Genomic DNA, 22,719 nt, shown 5'->3' with positions numbered 1-22,719 from the left:
AATCCTTTGTGTTAACAGTGAGAACCAGTTTTGTTTTAAAGAGAAGTTAGATACTATTACATGAAAAAGCGAAATCCATATGTTTTTAAATAAGTTAAGGCTACCTGACAAGGACAAGGAATCAGGGTTAGGAGCAGTTATGTGAGCAGCACTTGGGAGTTAAGGAGCACAAGTTAGACCTTGCAGCTCAGTTAGCTGTTGTCCCTGTTTGTCAGATTATGTGCAAAACAAATTTTGCTGTGAAAATCCACTGCCTTAAATCAAGTCATAAAAGTTACCTAGTGCTGGGTGTGGTGGCACACGCCTTTAATCCCAGCACTAGGGAGTCAGAGGCAGGTGGATCTCTGTGAGTTCAAGGCCAGCCTGGTCTACATAGTGAGTTCCAGGACAGCTGGGGCTACAGAGAGACCCTGTCTCAAAAAGACCAGGACAAAAAAGTTACCTAGCATAAAATGTAAATTAAGTAGGAACATGTCTTATCTCAATATAATATGACTGTAGGCACCTGAGTGTTTGTCAAAAGTAAACAACGAGCTAAGGTTTATTGTCTTTTGTTTTTTGGCAAGAAAGATTCATTATGAAAAAAAGCAACAACAACAGAAACACTTTCTTGGTAAATTAACTAATCAAGACTACATCTATCTATGTATATATTTTCGCATTTATTCTTGATACCTGATAGGAGGAAACCCATAGTAAGACCCTAAATTTGGAAAAAGTTTAAAAAGACATTGCGGTCTTTAAATAAACACACCATTTCTTCTCTTCAAGTTATTTACCCTTCTTTAACACTGTCACATGCATGCACGAAGGCACACACACACACACACACACGCACGCACGCACACACACACACACACACACACACACACACACACAAACACAGGAGCAGCACCAAAGCATCTACTCAACTGCAATTTGAAAAAATTAAGGATGCCATTGGAACTTGATTAAGTCAATGATTCACATTTTAGCTTCATTCTTAGATTTACTTAATGATGTCCAGTGAAGAACTAGTCGATAAAACTTCCAGAAGTTAATGAGCTACTGATTATAAGGTAACTGCATAAACAATATCAGTGTAGCAGCAAAATACAGTATTGTTAACATTCTGATGCACCTCATTTGTAATTTTGTGCAAGAAAAAGAATCATAATCTGGCCAGTTCCAGATTTCAAACTAAATTAAAACTTAACTGAGCAAACTATGCTTATTTAAAAATAAACAAATTTTCTTATAGAAATTATCTTTATAGACTCAAATCACATAGCAAACAAAGTATAAAATAAATATCAACAAAAAATACTGGATTCAACTTTTGAGGCTGACTTTGGAGTGTAAGGAAAGATGATTTTACAATGTATCTATTTTACATTGTCTTGGGTCTCTTTAATGCTACCTAGGTAAAGTCAGCCATCTGAGATACACATTTCATTTCATTTTCTTTAATTGAAATGTTGATATTTGATTGCAGTTCATCTATGACTCAGATAAACCGTACAATATTTGATCACACCAGGGTCTGTGCTTTGTGTTATTCTTCTCAATTCTCTCTCTTCTTCCAAAATGGTAGACAGAAATCCTTGTATATCCAATATCCAAGGGAAAAAAAAAAAAAAAAAAAACACCTGCTGGATCTTGAGCAGTGTCCTGTGTGTGGCTACAAAACCTTCAGCCCAGATGCTCATCCTTGGGAGATGAAGACTAGGGGTAAGGAGGTTTGACGAGACAGTGGAGAGGGGTGCACTGTGAGCTGGAATGTGGCTGCTCCTCAGGAAGAGCTACGTCCGGGCTGAAAATGAGAAACAAGGCAGTTAGCAGAAATACACTGGTGAAAGGCCAGACATACTGTAAGGGTCAGACAAATTATTATAATACACATTTAAAAAATATGAACAGGGGACTGGAGAGATGGCTCAGAGATTAAAAACATTTGCAAGCTGGCTGTGGTGATGCATGCCTTTAATCCCAGCACTTGGGAGGCAGAGGCAGGTGGATCTCTGTGAATCTGAGGCCAGCATGGTCTCCATAGTGAATCCAGACTAGCTGTATCTACAGAGAGACCATGTCTCAAAAAAAGAAAAAAAAGAGAACACTTGCTGTTCTTCCAGAAGACCTGGGTTCGATTCCCAGCATCCACATGGCAGCTAACAACTATCTATAACTCTAGTTCCAGGGGATCCAACACCCTCTTCTGGCCTCTGCAAACACTGCATGCACAAGGTACACTTACATACATGCAGGCAAAATGCTCATACACATAAAATTAAAATAATAAATAAAAATATGAACAAAAATTTTGTATAGAAAATAGTTTAAATACAAAGCATGCCAAGACAAATGTGGATTTCAAAGCAAAGAATAAAAAAAAAAGAAAAGAAAAATGAAGCATGTTGGGAAATGATATATGAACTTGTCTCTGGAAGCAACAGTGTTCAGTTTTTGCCCAAAGTCCCTACCTCCTGGTCTCTAGGTTTGACTGTAGGGTGTCATTAGAAGAGTTCTTTCTTTTTTAAATTTTATTTATTATTTTTATTTTGTGTGTATGAGTGTTTCACCTGCATGTATCTCACTGCACCTGTGTGTGCAATGCCCACAGAAGCCAGAAGAGGGAGTCAAATTCTCCAGGAAGTAAAGTTACAGACAGTTGTTACCCACCATGTGGGTGCTGGGAACTGAACCCAGGTCCTCTGCAAGTGCTCTTAACCACTGAGTCACCTCTTCAGGCCCAGGTCATTTCTTTTCTAACTTTAATGTGGGTGCACATCACCCAAGGGCTCTAGAGTCTGTATTTCTGATGAGTTCACTGGGATTCAGATGGTGCTGGCCCATGGACCAACACATTGGAGCTTATAAGATTCTAGAGTTCACTGGTAGATACAGACAAAGGAAGACAGTTGATTTCTGCAAATCATAGTTTGCTTTAACAGTTTCTCCTACCTGCTTTGGCTTGGTGGTATTAAAATTAAAAAAGACTGAAGACTTTGTTAAGTGAATAATGCAGTCTTCTAAACAACAGGCCACAACTGAGAGCCCCCTGGTGAAATGAACCTGCTCTCAGACTCTGCAATGTCTTGATAAATAATCTTGAAAAATAAACCAGGTGTGGTGGTGCACGTCTTTAACACCAGCACTCTGAAGGCAGAGGCAGGTGAATCTCAGTAAGATTGAGGCCAGCCTAGTCTGCATAGTGAGTCCAGGCTACAAGGAGAACCTGTCCCAAACAACAACAACAACAACAACAACAACAACAAACCCAAACAAACAAAACCAATAATAATATAATCTTGAAAAATAAGCAAATCCATTGGGTTTCCTAGGGTAAAACTACAAAACATAGTTGGGTTCATATATTTTAAAAAGTAACTAGTGGTGTGAAAAAGGCACCACGTGGAATTTTTTAAAATCGGAAAATATGGTCTACTTTCCCATACATTATAAATTTTAGTATCATGTAATTCATTTCCATTGGGAGTGTATTCCAAGCTTTATTTATTAATTTATTTATTTATTATTTATTTATTTATTTAAATTGTCTTTAAAACTAACATGTCCTTAAAAATTTGCATTGGGCCAGGTGTGGTGGTGCATGACTTTAACCCCGGCAGAGGTGGGTGGATATCTGTAAAATCAAGTCTGTTCTACATAGTGAGTTCCAAGCCAGCAGGGGCTACAGAGAGATCCTGTTTCAAAAAGAAAAAAAAGAAAAAAAAAAAATTTGCATTGAACAAATATTCTTGAATTTCTGGTACTGAAATTTAGCCCAGGTTTATCTCTTGATCCTTAATATAAAATAATAATTATGGAAATAGCTCGCATGAAGTCACTTTCTGAGCTCTTTGAAGCACTGTAAATTAGTTTTAAAAAACTGCTGTTCTATACTGATTAGGATGACCAGTGGTAAGAACAATTTTTCCTGCTTCCTTTGTTTCTTTTGGTGATGCTTGGAATGTAACCCAGGACCTCATACAGCCAAGGCAAGCACTCTGTGACTGAGCCATACCCCAAGCCCATTTCCTGCCTGTTTAAAATGTAGTACATAGGGGATTAGGGTTAAGAGTACCAGCTGTTTTTCAAGAGGACCCAGTTTGGCTCCCAGCACCCACGTGGTGGCTAACGACTGTCCATAACTTCAGTTCCAGGGAATCCAATGTCCTCTGCTGGCCTCCATGGTTCTGTACACACATGATGCATCTGCATACATGCAGGCAAAATACTCATATGCATGAAATAAAAGTAAATAAATCAAAAATAAAATGTAAATAAACATAGAGGAACAAAAGACTAAGAAGATAGTGTATGGGTTTATCAATTAAAAAGAACAAGAATAAAATAATGCTGGGAAAGGTTGTCATTGACCTTCCCAAAAGTCAATGGTTAAGGAAACAGCAGGTTACCAATAAATCAGGCAGACTTTCCCAGGTCTTATGGTTTCTTTCTGTGAATCTTTTTTTTTTTTTTTTTGGTCTTTTTGAAACAGGGTCTCTCTGTAGCTCCAGCTGTCCTGGAACTCACTATGTAGACCAGGCTGGTCTTAAACTCACAGAGATCCGCCTGCCTCTGCCTCCCAAGTGCTGGGATTAAAGGCGTGAGCCACCACGCCTGACCTTCTTTCTGTGAATCTTAAAGTTAACTTCTTTCTAAGGAATTAATTATGTAGTACAGCATAAGTTATAGTAAGTAGTACTGTAGTCATCACATTATACAAGAAGGACACAGTATTTTTTTATCATTGTTTTTGAGAATTTCATACATGAGTACTGTATTCATATTGTTTCCACCCCACTACAGCTCTTTCCATGCCTGTCCCCAACTCCCTCTCTTCTTTGATTACTGCTGTCATATGCAACAATTTTTACTGAGTTCATTTAGTGGTGTCTATGTGAACATGTGCATATGGCTGACTACTTGGTATTGGATAACCTACCAAGGAGCTCAGATCTGGAGAAAACTGATTCTCCCTCCCTCAGCAGTCATTGATTGCCTGCAGCTCTTCACCTAAAGGTGGGACTTTGTGAAATTTCCCCCAGTCACATTGGCATGTTCACTGGTGTTATCATTATGCAGATCTTGTTCAGACAACCATATTGATATTTCATAGTTGAAGTTTCACTGTCATGTCTAGAAGATACTATCTAGGAGCAGGTATCCTGGTCCTCTAGCTCTTACAGTCTTTCCACGCCCTCTTTCTCCATGGTCCCTGAGCCTTAGGTGTAGGGGTTACATTGTAGATGTATCAATTGGAGCTGAGCACCCCATGGTCACTTATTCTCTACATTTTGACCAGTTGTGGAACTTTATAATAGTCTCTATCTCTTGCAAAAAGAAGCTTCTTTGATGAGTGGTGAGAACTACACTTATTTTTGGATATAAGGATAAGTATTAAGAAATTATATTGGTTTAGAAAAGCAGCAGTAGTAAGTTCTTCTCTGGGGTCTACGACTTCTTCAGCCATGTGCATTTGGCTAAGTTAACAGTATCAGGCATGAATTCCCTCCTACTGAGCAGGCCTTAAGTTCAATAGACTTATCTTGGTTATCCCCACCCCGTCCCCACAAGATAAAAGTGCCACTATTGTACCATTGGGGGTATTTTGCTGAGCCAGTCATTGTTGCGATTTGTAGGCTTTACAGCTGGGTAGGACTATTGACTCCTTTTCTCCATTGGCAGCTTAGATAGCACCTTGTGATACTATGAGAGCTAGAAGGACAGGGTTTTTTGGTTTTTGTTTTTAAAGATTTTATATGAATCTTTTCTTTTCTTCCAAAAGAAAGATGAGTATTTTTGTATGGCCAAAGAAAGCATGCTTTCTTTGTGCCACTAACGGTAGGTAAATGAGAGGCTCCTTGCTCCAAGGTGAAGCTGTGCACCATACTGGACAGAGGATGGGAGTTAAGCCACTAGGCTCATTTGTGATCTGGGTATGTGACCTTCAATAGTTGTCTTAACTGCCTAACCCTGGATTTCCTCATTTAGAAGAGAGTAATACTTGCTTAATCTATGGGGGATTGCAATGACTAGCTCATGTGAAGAATTTACCATTACCTAATCCCCAATGTAAGTTCTAATGTTGGCTGTGTGCTACCTTTTCTGCCAAAAAGGAGGGCGAGAGCAATACAGCAGGACTCAGATCCTATAGCAAGCCTGCTGGGCAGGAAGCCAGTCAGTACCCAGCCACCCTGAACAGGAATTCTTTCACGTCTCTATACATTAATCATTTCTCTGTGTGTACTCTAATGAGGAAGGAGAGACATCTGCTCTGGACCATGCTGTCTGCACTTGTCTAGAAACCAGAAGCCTCTATATTTACTAAATTGCTTCTTTTTCAAGTAAATCATCCCTATGGAGATAGGAAAAACATAAATTCAGTAACCTCAGAAGAGAACAGAGTGAAAAAAAAAAAAAAAGGAACATCTTCCCATTTCCTATCACATGGAAATTTAAGCAATACTTAAAGCCTTTTCCAACTTTGTGCCCAAGTGAACTGGATTGGTCACAAAACAATCAATTTTGGTCAAGGCTGGTGGTGCTCAGAAGCCTTAGTGCTGAGAGCAGATAGGGCACACATGCCAGGCCCAGCATCTCTGAATTACCCCAATGTCTATTTTTCTCCTTACCTTATAAGTGAAGAAAGAACTTAGCCAGAAGAAGAAGCTTTCCAAGATTATACGTATACTGGTGTGAGAGGTGGGATTCAAAGACAAGTAGTCTGACTCCAGAGCTCATTTGTTCACTCAGGTAGTCAGTAGTTATAGAACATCTGTCTTATGGTGGCACTGTCCCAAGCCCCACATGAGGGAGGTTGTTCTGTGGAGTCTGGACTGTAGGTTCAGGGCCCACATTTCCAAACACTGCACTCTAGAATTCCACTAAGATTGATTGAACATTCATATTTATATTACTCACATGAGGGCGCTAAAGAAGCCTTTAGTGCACAATACAGGCTCAGAGGGAACATACGGACTTTAGGTATCAAACCTGTACTCATACAGCCCATATGTGAAGTAACATGCAGTAACATATAATGATGTATGCAACTGGTAGTTGTGTTCTTGAGAAAGGGAGCTGACATGCAGCTGGTGGGAGGAAGAAGGATGTGTGAATTTACCTGACAGTTGGGCAGTCTTGCCTCCCGGCTAGTTGTGAGCACTGTGGCGGTACGGAGGCAGCAGGCTGCTGACAATCTACAAGAAACTAATAAATTAGACATGTATACAAAGAGATGACAGAACAAGGTGTTAGCAACAGTAACTAAAGCAGTGCCTGAGATTTAGTGAGGAATGTGGATTCACTCAGAAACATCTAACTTAAGCAGTGTTTTGCTTTCTTTTTCCCTTGTCTAATGCTAATAGAAGAAAGCCCCCTCCCCCCTTTATTTTCTTAAATACAATATTAGAAAAATTAGTGACACAAAATTAGTAACAAGATTTCTAAAGTACATTAGGTCATATGTGGTCATTCATATTTGGTATTTTGATGCCTCTGGAAATGAAGTCTATTATTATTTAAACACAACAGAAACCTTCAACTTCTGAACTTGAACAAGATGTTGATTACTTACATCTGCTGTTCCAAAACTGACTATATTCAGACAACTGATTTTTATTTTGAGGAGATGTAAGAATATTGTCATCCCCATAGGTACTTTGGGAAAGGCAAGAATATCACATTTTCTGTGATTAATAAGATATTGAACAAGGAAATCATCCTTACAGTTTTCTGAAAATTGATTTTATATGTTAAAAATAATTGTTAGCTAGCAGAAATCTTAGAAGGTTCATTATATATATATATATGTATGTATGTGTGTGTACACATATATATATATATATATATATATTAGTCACTTTAATTGATGGAAGAAGTTAACCTGAATTAATGGGTACTCAATTTATTCAGTTTTGTTTTCACTACTTTAAAAGCATTATGAAGGCGAGTGACATAGCTCAGTAGTGAAAAGCACTGACTGCTCTTGCAGAGGACTGGGGTTCGAATTCCCTGCACCCACAAGGCAACTGACAACTGTAACTCCAGTTCCAGGGGAACTGACACTCTTTTTGGCCTCCTAAGGCACTGCATGCACATGGTACACTTACATACATGCAGGCACAATACTCATGACATAAAAAAGAAAATTGACCCACATACTATGATTCACACTAGATTAAATCATTAAAGATCTGTCTTCTCACTAGCATCAGGTTCATGATATTAGAAACATATATAGGGTTAATTGGAAATAAGTAAATTCTATTTTTGAAAAAAAGTTTTCTTAAAATAAGTTAAAATGGGCCAGGTGTGGTGGCGCACACCTTTAATCCCAGCCCTTGGGAGGCAGAGGCAGGCAGATCTTTGTGAGTTCGAGGCCAGCCTGGTCTACATAGTGAGTTCCAGGACAGCTGGGGCTACAAGGAGACCCTGTCTCAAAAAAGACAAAAAAAAAAAGTTAAAATGAAAGTTGGATTTGAAAATTATTCTTAAATAATTCAAGCATTATCTTTGGCGAACTATTTAGACATGTAAAATTATTTAATCCAGTTCATCATAAATTCTAGTGTTTCAGGTTTGAAAAGGCTATTGAAATTTACCTTTAAAAGCTTGCATCTACATATTACTTGTTCTAAAACCAATATATTCTGAGTTATAACAACACTTGCTAGAATTTGGTAGCTACAGAATATCAAAATTCATTAAAATTACTGATGCTTTTATGTAAGACACTGGAAATACACTGGAGCTGTCTAATGCAATATAGAATGTAATATAAGGCAGGTTTGATTTGAGTTAATTTTAGCAAATATTATTGAAGAGGGCCTTTTACACAGTGATCTTATTTGTAGCTTAACTATTTCTTATTAACAGGAATGAAAAAATATGATTCTAGGTTAACTGGTATTTAGATTATCATAGTCTTTCAAATCCTACAAGTCTGCTTTCTCAAAACTTGGAAAGTTTTTTCATTTTTCCTTAACTCTTTTTCTCTCATTTTGCAGTTTGATTAGCTCCAAAGGTTCTCTTTTGTATAAACTCTCTGGAGTCTTTAGGAATGCATTCCACTGTCTTTTTAAAATGTTTTGTCAGTTCCTTTTGGCCTTCTCAATAACTGATAGAATATGTGAATTTCAGGAGAGCCATAAGCTTCATCAGAGCAGGCCATAAAGACATAAATTCCTTACAGTGGCTAACTGGCCCTAAATTGACAGTCTGGCCTTGCTCAAGCCTTATCAACTGGTCACTCCCTGGACTGAGAGAGACTGTTTGTGGAGCCCACCTATCTCCTTTAGTGCTATAGATAACTCATCTGCCTGCCTGAGTAAATAATCTTCAGAAAAGAGACCCTCAAGGACACCAGACCCCGGTATGGAGTTAACTCTTGCAGTTGTGTGCAGCAGAGTTCCTATATAAGACCAGACTGCTCCCTCTTCAGTTCACAGATAATCATTCCTTGAGGAACAGCTATCAGCCCTTTGCTGGGCTTCCTGAATCCAGGGAGCACATTCCTTGCTTGTTGCAGGTCTGGCTCTGACTCTTATTTCTAAACTTTAAACTCCTTCCTTTTCCTGCCCTCCTAAAACTAACAATAACTTTTCTAACTGTGCTGTAATTTTGACAGATTTAGACAACTACTGCATTTCAGTTAGGCCACCAAAGATGCAGTTTTTAAGTTGACCATGTGCATGTTGCCCTCCTTTGGTATATTTGGGAAGTGCAATAAATAGAAATACCTGGAAATCCATTCTGGATTCCTTAGGTTCTCTATTGTCAGCAAGGGATAAATGAAGTTCTTCTAAAGTAGAGCCCTGGCCTTTGTTGAATGGCAATCCTTATAATCAATTGGAGTTGCAAAATGCTTATTTTTCATATCTTCTGCATATCAGAAAATTTTTTTGCCAATGCAATCATGGCTTATTATGTATTCAAAATATATTTTGTGGTAATATTTAGAAAGCAGATAATCAGCAGCACAATGCACTCTCTTAATAAACTTCCTGATACCTGATTGTCATTTACATTTGCAGTGAACATCGTGTTCTCTTTACCATTTTTAAAATAAATTATCTCTGGCTAGTGTTAATATTCAACATTTGTAAGTGCTCCTCTTAAAAGCAAAAACCAAATTCCAAATAAACTACAACATAATGTATTGACATGAAAAAAAAATTTAAAACTACATTGCTCTGACTCAGCTGTCTTCTAAATCTCTTCCTTTGAATCTACAGACCTCTAATCATGCCCACTTTAAGCCAAGATGAACCGTAGCATCTTAGCATGTACTTTGAAAAACAAAGTGGGTACACTGGGAAATAGAAAAGGTCCCTCCTAGCCCTGACTTTCTGATCTCCCCTGCTCTAAGAGCTTCTCAGAAAGACAGAGACAGACAGACAAACAGACAGACTCTTGAAGAAACTACTGCTGAATCTCAATGTTTTTCAGGGTGTGAAAGATGACAATTATATAGCTAACAGGGCAAGACTGTCTCAATTGTTCAATAACCAGGTTATTAACTATTTTATAGACTGTGTTGGGCAGTGAGGACAAAAGACAGAAATGACAAGGTCTCTGTCTAATTGAGAAAAATATACATATTCATTGAGTATATATTCATGATACTGGTGACAGTGATGATAAGGATGAATCAGCAGCATCTGGAATTCATTCATTATAGTGTGTCAGGCACTGTGTTCTCGGGCTGGTCCTAAATCACTACCAGCTACCTCTAGAAAGTGTCAGCGTGATAGAGTTAAAGCATGTCAGCATACATACAATGTAGACACTTATTTTAAGGGAATCAAATACCACAAAAGTTCAAAGCAAGATGAAGCATCCTGGAATAAGGATAATAGTTTTTTAAAGAGATGACTGAAAACAATTTATCTGGCAAGGAGAAAAAGTGTTGTGCTATGGATTTCCCTCAGTCTTCTATTACTTTTAACCTTTTCAATACAATCTAGAAAAGTTCTCATTTTCCTAAAAGTCAGTGCCTTAGGGAGTCTAGGAACCCTGTGACAGCTGCATGGAGCAGGTGGGAGTGCTCTTCATGGAAAGCGTTGGAACCCTAGGTTCTGGCTCCTCCCTCAGCCCACATGGAACACAAGGTGCAAGTAGGACCATAAGGATAAAAGTTGAACTAGGGAGCCCATAGCCTACAAGGATGAGGCTCTAGGGGAGGTTTCCTTGGTTATCAGATACTCTGTGGGAGGCAGAGAACAGCTCTGAGCAGCACAGTCTCTCTCCTATAGCATGGCTTATTACAGAAAGTTTTCCTACCAGGAGATCTAATGCACCTCTGGCCCTTAGTGAAGATGTATCTTCCATGTACATCTTCCTTCAGCACCATGATCCCCACTCAGTGCTGCTCAAGTTCACATGAAAACCATCTGTGTTCTCTGAGTTTCCTATTCCAAATAATACAAGTTTATCCTATGAGACATGGTGGCAACTTCCCTCACCCTCCTCCAGAGAGCATGGTCCAACATGGGGACATATTTCTAACCCTGAGTGTTTGAAAATGGAATTATGTGTGTGGTAAGGTATGACTGGAGAAGAGTGGCACAGCAGACTTGTCCCATTCGAATCATCCCAATTCTATGATAATAACAGAAACCTTTATGGCATTTCAGGCCATCACATTCCATTGTTATTTCATGCTGACCTTTCTTTTTTACAGATGGTGCTACCACGTTCTGTTTTTTTTTCTAGCTTGTTCTTAAGGCATTTGGAGTCCCAAAGAAATGTTTTATATAATTTAATTCTGATTCTGGGAATTGAATCTAGGGCCTTGTGCATGCTAAGGTTGTACTCTACCACTGAGTTACCTCCTTAGCTCCACTTTTTAAATATATTTTGCTTATCCCTAATACATTTCACCTTTGCCTACTCAATGCATCTTTCATATTTTACTCTGTCATCTAATATATTAGCTCCTCTCCCATTTTTCTGCCTTAGGTCAGAAAGTGTGATAACATGACTGACATCTTCATGTAAGATTGGCAAAAATAGGTCCAGACTGGGTAAAGACACCTTCGATAAATGTTGATCTGTGATTTTGACCCTTACCCGTGTCATTCAACCAGTTATGAATGCAAACAATTTTATGACCACCCAAAATTAATTTCTTTATTTGCCATAGGAAACTTTTAGCCAGCTAGCTGGTTGTTTGTCAAGGTTCAGAAATATTCTGTTAACATTTGCTCTGGTTTTATGCATGAGAATAAGAGTAGTCCAGCAGAAGTCATTCTTGATGAGCTTGTGCTGGCCTCTAGCAGCCCACACTGTATACTGGGCAAATGAAATCACCAATTTCCAGAAAGTTGCCAAGGCTCAGGTTCAAGTTTGTGGACTGAGTTCAGAAAAACTTGCTTCTGCTATATAAAAGCTTTATGTCTACATTTCTTCTGATACACCTAGGTGTTTACCCTATTTCTTTCACACCTCCCCAGGCATGTCTTCCTCTATCTTGCTTATGTATATGACTTTTTAGTATCTTTCCTTCAGCAAGAAAAGTTAAAAGGAAAAAGATAGGTGTTCTTCTTTTTAATAAAGTTCTCTATATAACTAAACTGGCCCCATTCTTATGATCCACCTGCCTCAGCCTCCTGAGTACTAGGATTATAGGAGTGTGCCTCCTCCACACATGGCTCCTCTTTTCATGTTTTGAAAATGGCAACTCATGTTCTCAAATATAGGCAGGAGAAATGAAAATTAACTATTCAAAGAGAACACATGCCTCTTGGTTAGATACTTGGTTATTATCTTTGTTAACTTGGCATAATAGTTCCAAGACTGTTTTAATAATAAATTAATAAATACGCCTGAAAAACTGTTATCATAGAATATGACATTGTTGCTATTTTCAATAGATACAAGTTTGGACCAAAAATTACACATACTTATAGCAATCAGACAGTATTCATTAAAGAGTTGTCAGAGATGATTGATTACAATCACACACCACCACACCAATAGGTTTAATTTTATTTAGAAGAAGAAAATGAGGCTTGGTGAAGTTATGCCTGGTCACTTTCTGTGTGACTTTCATAGTGAACAAAAGCTTTTTAATGCTCAGAAAACTAAGTATCAAAGGGTTAACTGATCTTGGGACACATCTGGTACTTGGCAGGATGAGAAATTAAGCACAAGTTTCTGACCTGTCCTTTCAATGGAATACCCCATGGAGCCTGATGGGCTAAACTGTGTCCTCCTAATGCCAAGTGTTGAAGCTTTAGCACAGCATCTCAGATGCATTTGGAGATGAGACTTTACAGAGGTAATTGGATTAAAATGATGCTATTGAGTTTGATCCTACTCCAATTTGACACACATTGTGACCACAGTCCAAGAAAACTAAAACAGAGTCTTTGATACTTACTCCAAAGTACAAGCAATGATAATTCTCACTTTCTGTCAAGAGTATGCCCACAGTCCAATAAAACCAAAAGTAGCTAATTCTCTTAAATTTCTCTAATCTTCAAAGCTGTTGTGAACAAAAGTTCCCAGAAAAATTGCATCTTAAAACTGAACATTCTACAAAGGCTTGATCAACTGATAAGAACTTTAGTGATTGTGGAGAGTTTGGAATGTTGCAGGTCCAGAACCCAATTATCATTTATCTTGGGCCATCTTTAGCCTAAGTAGTCACCCTTTGCCCACCTTTTTTTTTTTTTTTTTTAACAACCTGTGACTAGCAGATAAAAACCTTTTGGAATGTATTAACTTAGCAGACCACCAGCTTCCACCAACCAAGAGGCTGGTGGCCTAGAGCTGAGATTTCTTTTTTGCTGTATCCGCCTACTTAATGTTTCCACCAAGGTATTTGAAAAGTGTCTTGACTTATGACTTTTCTTTGTTCTGTTCCTATAAAAACTTTATGAAAGCGTTACCATGTTGGAAGATGGAATTTGGGGTAACCTGAATCTGTGTTCTTGGGTCACAGTCACTCATATTTGGCTCCAAAATGAATTATCTCTTATTCACCTTCAGATAAGAGTTTTGCTTTTGCATCAACACTGTCCAAGGGTAGAAATAAATATTCAGAACCATCCAATTTCAGACTGTATTCCTCACCAGCCCAGAGGTAAATGTGTGCTTCTACTAAGCTCTGTCAGCACTCACCTCCTTTAGCAATTCTTACCCAACTTTGATGACCATTTTCCTTACAGAATGTCTAATTTCCCCAGCCAGATCATGAAGGAGCATCACCTTTAGGTTCCTTATTTTCCCATGGTAGTTTGCTTAGGGAATTTCTTTGTGATACAAAATATTTGCTAATTTATGGATTCCAACTCCCTTAAAGGATCTATAAGTTTGCTTCTTTATGAGTATTTTGCAAATGTTTGACAGATCCAGTTAAGGAAGAGTTTCCAAATCAGGCACTCCTGTCATCAAAACATGTTTCTAACAAAAAGAATAAGAAAGAAGTGCTATCTAATAAAAATCTTAAAGTTTATACAATGATGTTAATTTTCCTTTTTGATGATTGGAAACTTTAAATCAGGAAAATGATTTTTAAATTGTCATATTTTAAGATGTGTCGATAGCAATAATACTAAATTATTCCTCACTAAATCTACAAAATTTTAATAGTGTGTTAATGAACTAAGATAAAAGTTAATGGAAAGAAGCATCAAGTACATTACTTAAGTAGTCCTAAGGACTCTTGGACATATCAACTGAAAAGACACACATAAGGAAAACTTGAGATAGAAATATTATATGGAGAAATAAAGGAGAGGATGAGGTAGAAATACATAAATACTAATAGTAGTCAGCAAAATATTTTCAAAAATCCAGTAACAAATTTAGTGTTATATTGACACTAATAAAAATGTGTAGCTATGAACAACCTTTGACATTTTATAATCAAACACATAAAGTTGGTTATCTCATTCCTGTTTGACAAATGTATCACATGTTCTATAATACATAAGTTCTCTAAAAGTAACCACAGATAAGATGATAGTATAATTTTCAACTTCTCAGGGGTATAATCTGTTAATTTATAGCACCAGACACTCAGCCAGTGTTTAACACAGCAAATTCCATTAAATGTTTAGTCCTTGATAGTCAGAAACAAATATTATGCATTAAAATTCTTCAGCGAACAAACAATAGAACTGTTGAAACATCAAAAAATCAATATAGTTCATGCAAAAATAGAAAATTTCTAAAAGCATTTGGTTCTGCCTTTCTTAAGTGACAACCATATGAGTTTATCACACTTTGGTGCAAGCATTAAAACTGCCATCACCAATGTGAAACCAGAGCAGGACTTGCTGAGAAGCAGAGAAGAAACAATTTTTTAGACTTTCCAAAGTTTACAGATTAGACAAGAACTTTCATGAGGCTTCCTATTTGCTGTCTTGATACCATGACTAGTTGGTAAGACAAAGCAACATTTATAGAAAAATCTATTTTATGAAAATCTTACAAAAGAGAAATATATAAATTGTCTGCATCTTTCTGCTTCTGAACCATAAGTAGAACAGAAATCGATGATAAAGGGAAAGGCAATAACTATTTACAATGGCACCAAGAGGTAAAAGTACATTTTGTCACCAGATTCTCACACTAATTCAGCACTTTTTCAAACAAGACTTTTTGTTCAGAAATGACCTTCTCAAGAGTAATACCAGTTGGTACAGTTAACTGTAATGACAAGGCAGTCTGTCCTTGATAAGCAAAGTTAATTAGCATGTATCAAATGTAGATCAGCATTTCATGTCCTAACTCATCATCAAAGATCACAAGAGAGAAATTAAACAAATTATAACCAAAAGTCTGCTTAAAACTTCAGTTATAAAAATAGATCCCAGGCAAGAAAAATATAGGAGCTATCACTCAATGAAATGTGTTTGATTTTCTTATTTCAGTAATTTTCTTCATTTTTAAATCATTGCAGCAAAATCACACTGAAAACATTCTGAGACGTTCAGGGTATCCTCTTCTGAAAAAAATCAATATATCACCAGTGTCAACTGTTTCTTGGCTTGGTTTCTTATGGTTTTCTTTTGTTCTGTGTTTTTCTTTTCTTTTCTTTCTTTTTTTTTTTTTTGAGTTCTTATAGCATGTAATGTAAAACACACTATGGGGCAAACAATAATCCAAACTAAATGAAGTGTTAAAAAAATGTCCTAATATTTAAATTACATCAGAATTTATGGGAAGAGAAATATGTTTAAATTGTAGATATTTTTGAAATCCAAATTTACAGAAGGTACTTATACATCTTTCAAAAGAACAAAATAAGGATTTATGAGAAGCTTCTTGATGTAAAAGTATTTGATTTAAAGAAATATAATTGAAGCAAAGTTATTTGGGATTAAATCTATTAAGGAAAATAAGGTTTGCCTACATATTTTAGCCAACTTACCTCTTTTTGCTTTTGATGTCAAGTTGTGCATAAAAAGAGAAAAAAATTATGTTTAACTGATTCCAATGTCATCATTATGATTTATTCCACACATACCTACTCAGAGTAAGGGCTATACTTGTTTTCAAATATCTTATGAATAGTAGAGTACAGACTTCCTGGAGAGCCAAAAACAGGAATTTAAGATGAACCAACCAGCATACTCACTGGGATGTCTTGTACCAAGGACTTGGATGCCATCTGACCAGAAGAAGATGGTATCTGTCTCTACATGTCTAATATCAGTTCTCATGATCCTAACTGGTCATATAAGACATAGTCTTAAATAAAGTTAAGAACTGGAGAATCAGTTTAGGGACAAAAAATGGGTAGATGGTCATCAACACAGCCGCAAACAAGCCCTTAGCATGAGAAAAACAGCCCCCTTTGACTGAAAAAAAAGAAATAAAAAAAACCCCACTTCAACACTACATCCACTAAAAATGAGTTGAGTTGAAGTTACAGTCCTGCCCTAGGTTCATATGCCACATATAGATGTGCATATATCATAAAATATTTAAGTGAAAACTTCATTATTATAAAATTTTATTTTAAATTGTCAATTAAGAGTAACAGAATCTAGCCCATCTCTTCAGAACGTTTGCTGGCTGATGTGATACCATGGGAACAGCTCTGGAAGCAGCCCCACAGGAAGATATGATCTGTGGACTACAGCACTGCAGTGACACAAATAATCTAAACTCCAAAAAAGAAAAAGAACATTTCTAGAACACAGTAATGACTAATGTCAAGGCAAACTTGGCTTTTATAGGTACATTTCACAGAAACATTACATTTGAAATCTATGTGTGTATCACCGACTTTATTTTTAGCTAAAAGGTGATAATTGAAGGGCAATGAATCACATGGCTCTAAGATACCTTTATGACTTCGCAAGTTTTTTGGTTGGGGGAAGTAGGTTCTGTCACCAAACCTGAAGTTCATTGATTTGGCTAGGCTTGTTAGCCAATGAGTATCGGGAATTCACCTGTCTCTACCTCTCTCCACCACCCAAAGCTGAGGTCAAAGGGATATTGGGCCATGCCTGGCTTTTTATGTGGGTTCTGGGGATCCAAACTCAGGTCCTCATGCTTGCACAGTAGGTGCTTTACTGACTGAGCCATCTCCCCAGTCCAACTCCACACATTTTAAAACTAATAAAGAATGGAAATGAAGCCTACCATTTGAGTTGTGCTTTTCTTTTTCCTCTCACACCTTTTAGGTATAGCACACTAAGTCACAAAAATCTAAACAAGATTAATAGATGACTAAAATGGTATGTGGAAGAGGGAAATACAGCTATGCTTAAGGAATCTCACAGTGTAACATGGGTGCTATGAAGTCTTTTAATGACTTTTCTGGTTGATTAGCTATGTAAGTTTAAGAGCCAGGTCACTTTAAGTAGTCTAGCTGAAAATGCTATGGGACCACATTTTTACTCCACCATTTTGAAGAGCAAAGAATAGGAAGTAGCTAGCACAGGTCTTCTGTGAGCAACAGAACTATGCATGATTTGCACCACGCTCCTGCAGCCCCTGTCCAACTCTGAGCTTAGAAGAGCCCTTGAATCCAGATTTAGTATGTGGAAAGGGAAATTCCCCACTATAATGCTTCAGAGGAGTTTGGGTGTCTGCTATGCTGATGAGCACTAAAGAAACATTTATTAATTAATTGGAAGCCTTTGTATCCAGTCTCAAATTTAGGTATGTTTTAAGATAGTGAGTACTATCTGTCTTAAGAAAAATATAACACACTGTTAAGAATTCGGTGTGAATCCAGGAGCATTGCTCTTTTCTGTCTGTGTACTCAGTTCATCACAGATTGGTTGGTTGGTTGGTTGGTTAGATAGTTTTAGTTTTTTGAGACAAGGTCTTTCTAAGTAGCCCAGACTGAACTTGAATTCACTATGTAACTTAGGATGGCCTTGAACTTAAACACTCCTGCCTGTTTTCCAAATGTTGGAGTTATAGGCATGTACCACCATGCCTAGTACATTATTTTAAATTGTCAAAAATTTTAGAAAATCAGTATTTTCCTTTTTCTATGAAAATAATTCCTTTTCTTGGTAACCATGCAGTACTAAAATATTTTATCATATCTTTGTTACATATCTAGTAACAGACCTGGGGATGTGGCTTAACTGGTAAATATCTTTCCTAGCATGAACAGTTTTATCCCCAGCAAAGCATAAAACAGGCATGATGGCACACACCCGTAATCTCAGCATTAAGGAGTACAGGCAGGAGGATCAGAAGTTCAAGATAATCCTCCTCAGCTATAGTATAACTTTGAAGCCAACCTGGACTACAAAAGACCCTGAAGAAAAGAGAAAAGAGAAGGAAGAGAAGAGAAGAGAAGAGAAGGAAGAGAAGAGAAGAGAAGGAAGAGAAGGAAGAGAAGGGAGAGAAGGAAGAGAAGGGAGAGAAGGAAGAGAAGGGAGAGAAGGAAGAGAAGAGAAGAGAAGAGAAGAGAAGAGAAGAGAAGAGAAGAGAAGAGAAGAGAAGAGAAGAGAAGGAAAAGGATAAAGAAGAGATTTTATACAAGAAGACCCAGACCCAGTCATGGAGAGAATAACATGAATGACATTCTCAGCACTGGTTGAAGCCTCTTCATGATTTCTTCATTGTGGATTTGGGAGGAGTTGTTGCTTATTTGTTTGTGTTTGTTTTTTGAGACAGGGTGTCCTTATAGTCCCAGCTAGCCTGGAACTTGCTATGTGAATCAGGCTAGCCTCACTCTCATAGAGGCTGTCTCTGCCTCCAAAGTGGTGGGATTAAAGGCACACACCACCACACCCAGCCTCACTGTGACTCTTTTATAGATATGAACCTAGATGGACAGGAGAAAGAGCTGGTTAACAGGAAGATTGGCTTCCTTGGGTACACACTGTGGCTTTCTCTTAATATGTTTTCTCAGATAGGAAAAGTTCCTTTTCAAGGTACAGCTTAGGCATAATATCTCAGGTAATACCACATAGCCCGAAGGTTCGTCTTGATAGATTGTGTTATACCATCACAGTAAGGGCAAATACCGGAATACAATAGAATAGTAGTAGCAGACTGAACTGTATTATAATGACAGCATAGAAAATACTGATGATGATGGCCATTTTCCTAGAGAGTATGATGGGAAATGGTACAGCTGCCCATCAGAACTCTTCTTTACATCCAGGCATGTGGAATGAAGGCAATACCAAAGGCAGGCCATTGTAATACCAATGCCCTGGCACAAAGAACACCAGAGAAATTAAAGGTCAGGAATTGTGGGTAAGTAATTAATTGCACTTGGTACACTAAAAGATGGTGTCCGACTGAAAGACGGAGAGCACAAACTGGAAGAAGTGGGATAAAATGTGTAATTGTTTTAGTCTGTATTTGGACTGATTATTGAATAGAGGTGGTCACTTTAGTGACTTTAAAACAGGATCTGTGACTTGGAACAAACTCTGGCAGGACCTCTTTGGAGTTTTATATCTCATGGTTGATTGATATTTTTTCAATGAACCAGAAAGTGGAGTCATTTGCATAGGGTCAGGAGAGGACACCTGGGCTTTCCTGAGCCTTACACACTTCTCATACCTATTCCTCCTCATTGTCCCCCTGGACATAATCTCCTGGAAGTCTTGATTTTCACCATCATGTGGGTGAACTTGGGAAAACATAAGTACACTTTAATCACTTTTTCTCTGAATATGTAACAATTAAGAATATCAAATATATGTTTTCTTTTCATTTAGTGAATGTAGTAGAGAAGGATTACAGATTTTTTTATTAAGGATTTAAATAAGGAAATTTCAATTTTCATGGGTTTATTAAAATTTAAAATTGCATATAATTTTAAGTTTTAAACTTTAAGTTTCCAGTTATATAGCAATACTTAACAGCATATTTTAAAAAGTATTATCTATGCACACTCTTGCTGTGGAGTTAGTTTTCATATAGATCCTCCAGAAATTAAAAAATTACGTCGTCCTGTCCTAGTTCATTTTGCTTACAATGCTCAGGTTCTCAGTATGAAATCTTTTAAGAAAATGTAAGATCTGGACAGAGATATCTAACAGGAGTAGTAGTCAAAACTAAAACAAAACATAAGTAGTAATAGAACTATGCTCATCAGATTTCACGAACCTGCCTTGTTTGTTAGCTAGCTCCACTTCATAGTAAGGAGTACCTTGCTCAGTATTGTCCTTATCTTCTCTTTCATTCTGAGAAGGACAACACTTAGAGCTCACCTTGAAAGAGTTTGTAATATTTTCAGTCTATATACAGTATCATTAAATGCTTCCATTTAAAATTGGCAAGATGTACTTTGAGCATTTTCAAGGTACTCCCTGCCAAAAGTAAGAAATATGGCCTTTCCACAATTTGATTACACCAACTTTTTAAAAAATACATTTATTTATTTACTTATTTTAATTTAATGCATATGGGTGTATTGCCTGCATGTATGTGAGTGCACCCATGTTGTTCAATGCTGTGGAGGTCAGAAGAGAGCTTTGGATTCCCCTGGAACTGGAGTTAAGGACGGTTCGTAGCCACCATGTAGGTGCTGGGAATCAAACCCGGGTCCTCTGCAAGAGCAGTCAGTGCTCTTAACAGCTGAGCTATCTCTCCAGCCCCAATTACACCAACTTTTAAACAAAAACCTAAGCCATTTTGTTGTCCTAACAATAACTAAGGAATTAATATCTCTTTAGCATATATGTATATAATAAGAATTAAGTTCTTATAATTAAGATGAGATTTAGTAACAAAAGAGATATATAGGAAGGAGTATGCAAACATTTATTTGTATGTATTTAGAAAAGCATTATTATAAATTAGAGGAAAAACAGCCAGATCAATTTGCAGCAGTAAATACCTCATTCACCACTTCAATTTAAAAGAAAACTTTTGTATCATCTTAATTCTTATTTTAAAACTCAGATATTAGGCCAGTTATGGTGTTGATCTCTGTAAGTTAGAGACCAGCGTGGTCTACATCATTAGTTCAAGGTCAGCCAGAGCTACATAATGAGACCCTAACTCAAAATTTAGTTATTAAAAGATACAGAATTTAAATAAGAAAATTTCAACTTTCATGGACTTAATAAAACTTATAATTTCTTAATTTGTACTAAGAAATTATATTAGGCAAAACTATTGGAAAGAAGGTATAGATTACACACAATGTTAAAGCTGGTTCAAATGAAGATGTTCTGTAACTTACAGCAGACACTACATTTCAAGACTGATGAGAAAAATAGCATAAAATATCTACTGTTGAAATATTATGACTATATTAATAAAATATATTATTAACATTAAGATAACTTGATTTTTATTTTTCTAATGTGGCTACTAGAAAATTTTAAATTATGCATATGGTTAATATTGTATTTCTATTAGATATCTCTAGTCTAGAAGGTTAAGCAGTCTGACAGTTGTCATTTTTGTCATTTTGTAAAAAATATTCTTATTTTACACAGGTAAATATTTCAAGCTTTCTTCAGGGGTTTAGGTTGAGTTTCCTTCCCTTCAATATTTCTGATTAAAAATAAAAAGATGAGTTAGTATGAAAGAGGCAAGACATGATGTGGAAAAAAGTAGCGTAACAATGTTTGTGGCTTTGCCAATGCTGTTGAAAATACATAATAAATACTTATGTTTATGTATAGGATGCTTCCAGAAATATACAAAAAGTTTGATGCATACAGTTATGACAGAGGTCTACTTGTAACTCATTTGGAAAACTTCCAAGTAGTTTTAACTATGTCATTTATATTGTCACATCTGAAATACACTATTTACACTATACCCCCTATATGTGTAGATGAAAAACCATAAGAAACTGATTATCCTGAGATACTATAGAAAATTTAGATCCCTACTATCCAACACAATGTACACCTACTGTGTGCCAGGCACCGTGTGCAACCCTGAGATCCAAAGACCAAGGAAGTTTTGACTTAGAAGGAGCTTAGAGACTCACATAGGAATTAGAGGTTGAACTACAACTATGTTGTTTGTCCACCATGGACACAAAGGATGAAACTGCCAGTTCTACCTAGAAGATGAGATCAGAAGAGACTCCATAATGCTTACATTTATGTATGTGATGGTAAACTGGCATATATGACACATATAGCCTAAACCTTTTACAAGGAAATAAGAGGTAGAAATCTTCACATTCTGAACCAATTTTAATCTTTTAAAATTTATTTATTGTGCTATGTGGTATTCAGAGTGTGTGTGTGTGTGTGTGTGTGTGTGTGTGTGTATTTTATATGCATGTGGGAGTACAGAAGTCACAATGTGAGTGCAGAAGTCAAC

The 22,719-nt window shown here is 37.0% G+C and overlaps 1 protein-coding gene across 9 annotated transcripts in view; it reads right to left on the bottom strand.

The window, feature by feature from the left end:
* Window positions 1–400: 400 nt before the first annotated feature.
* Bicd1 (BICD cargo adaptor 1) overlaps window positions 401–22,719 on the bottom strand; it is a 207,635-nt gene continuing 185,316 nt past the window's right edge. For 3 of the 9 annotated variants that reach the window (XM_029560467.1, XM_008827074.3, XM_008827056.3), the window contains 3 exons: window positions 16,370–16,378; window positions 7,109–7,184; window positions 401–1,792 (listed from right to left, as the gene is read on the bottom strand). In XM_029560467.1, coding sequence (XP_029416327.1) covers window positions 1,705–1,792; window positions 7,109–7,184; window positions 16,370–16,378 — 173 coding nt within the window. In that variant the 3' untranslated portion in view covers window positions 401–1,704. Of the gene's footprint in view, window positions 1,793–7,108; window positions 7,195–16,369; window positions 16,379–22,719 lie in introns of all 9 variants that reach the window. The other 6 variants (XM_029560487.1, XM_017796552.2, XM_008827061.3 and 3 more) reach the window with 5 other exon arrangements.

The sequence above is a fragment of the Nannospalax galili genome, unplaced genomic scaffold (assembly GCF_000622305.1).
Source record: "Nannospalax galili isolate Female #2095 unplaced genomic scaffold, S.galili_v1.0 scaffold710, whole genome shotgun sequence".
Classification (NCBI taxonomy): domain Eukaryota; kingdom Metazoa; phylum Chordata; class Mammalia; order Rodentia; family Spalacidae; genus Nannospalax; species Nannospalax galili.
The sequence above is the reverse complement of the archived record's forward strand: the minus strand, read 5'-3'. Positions and strand labels throughout refer to the sequence as shown.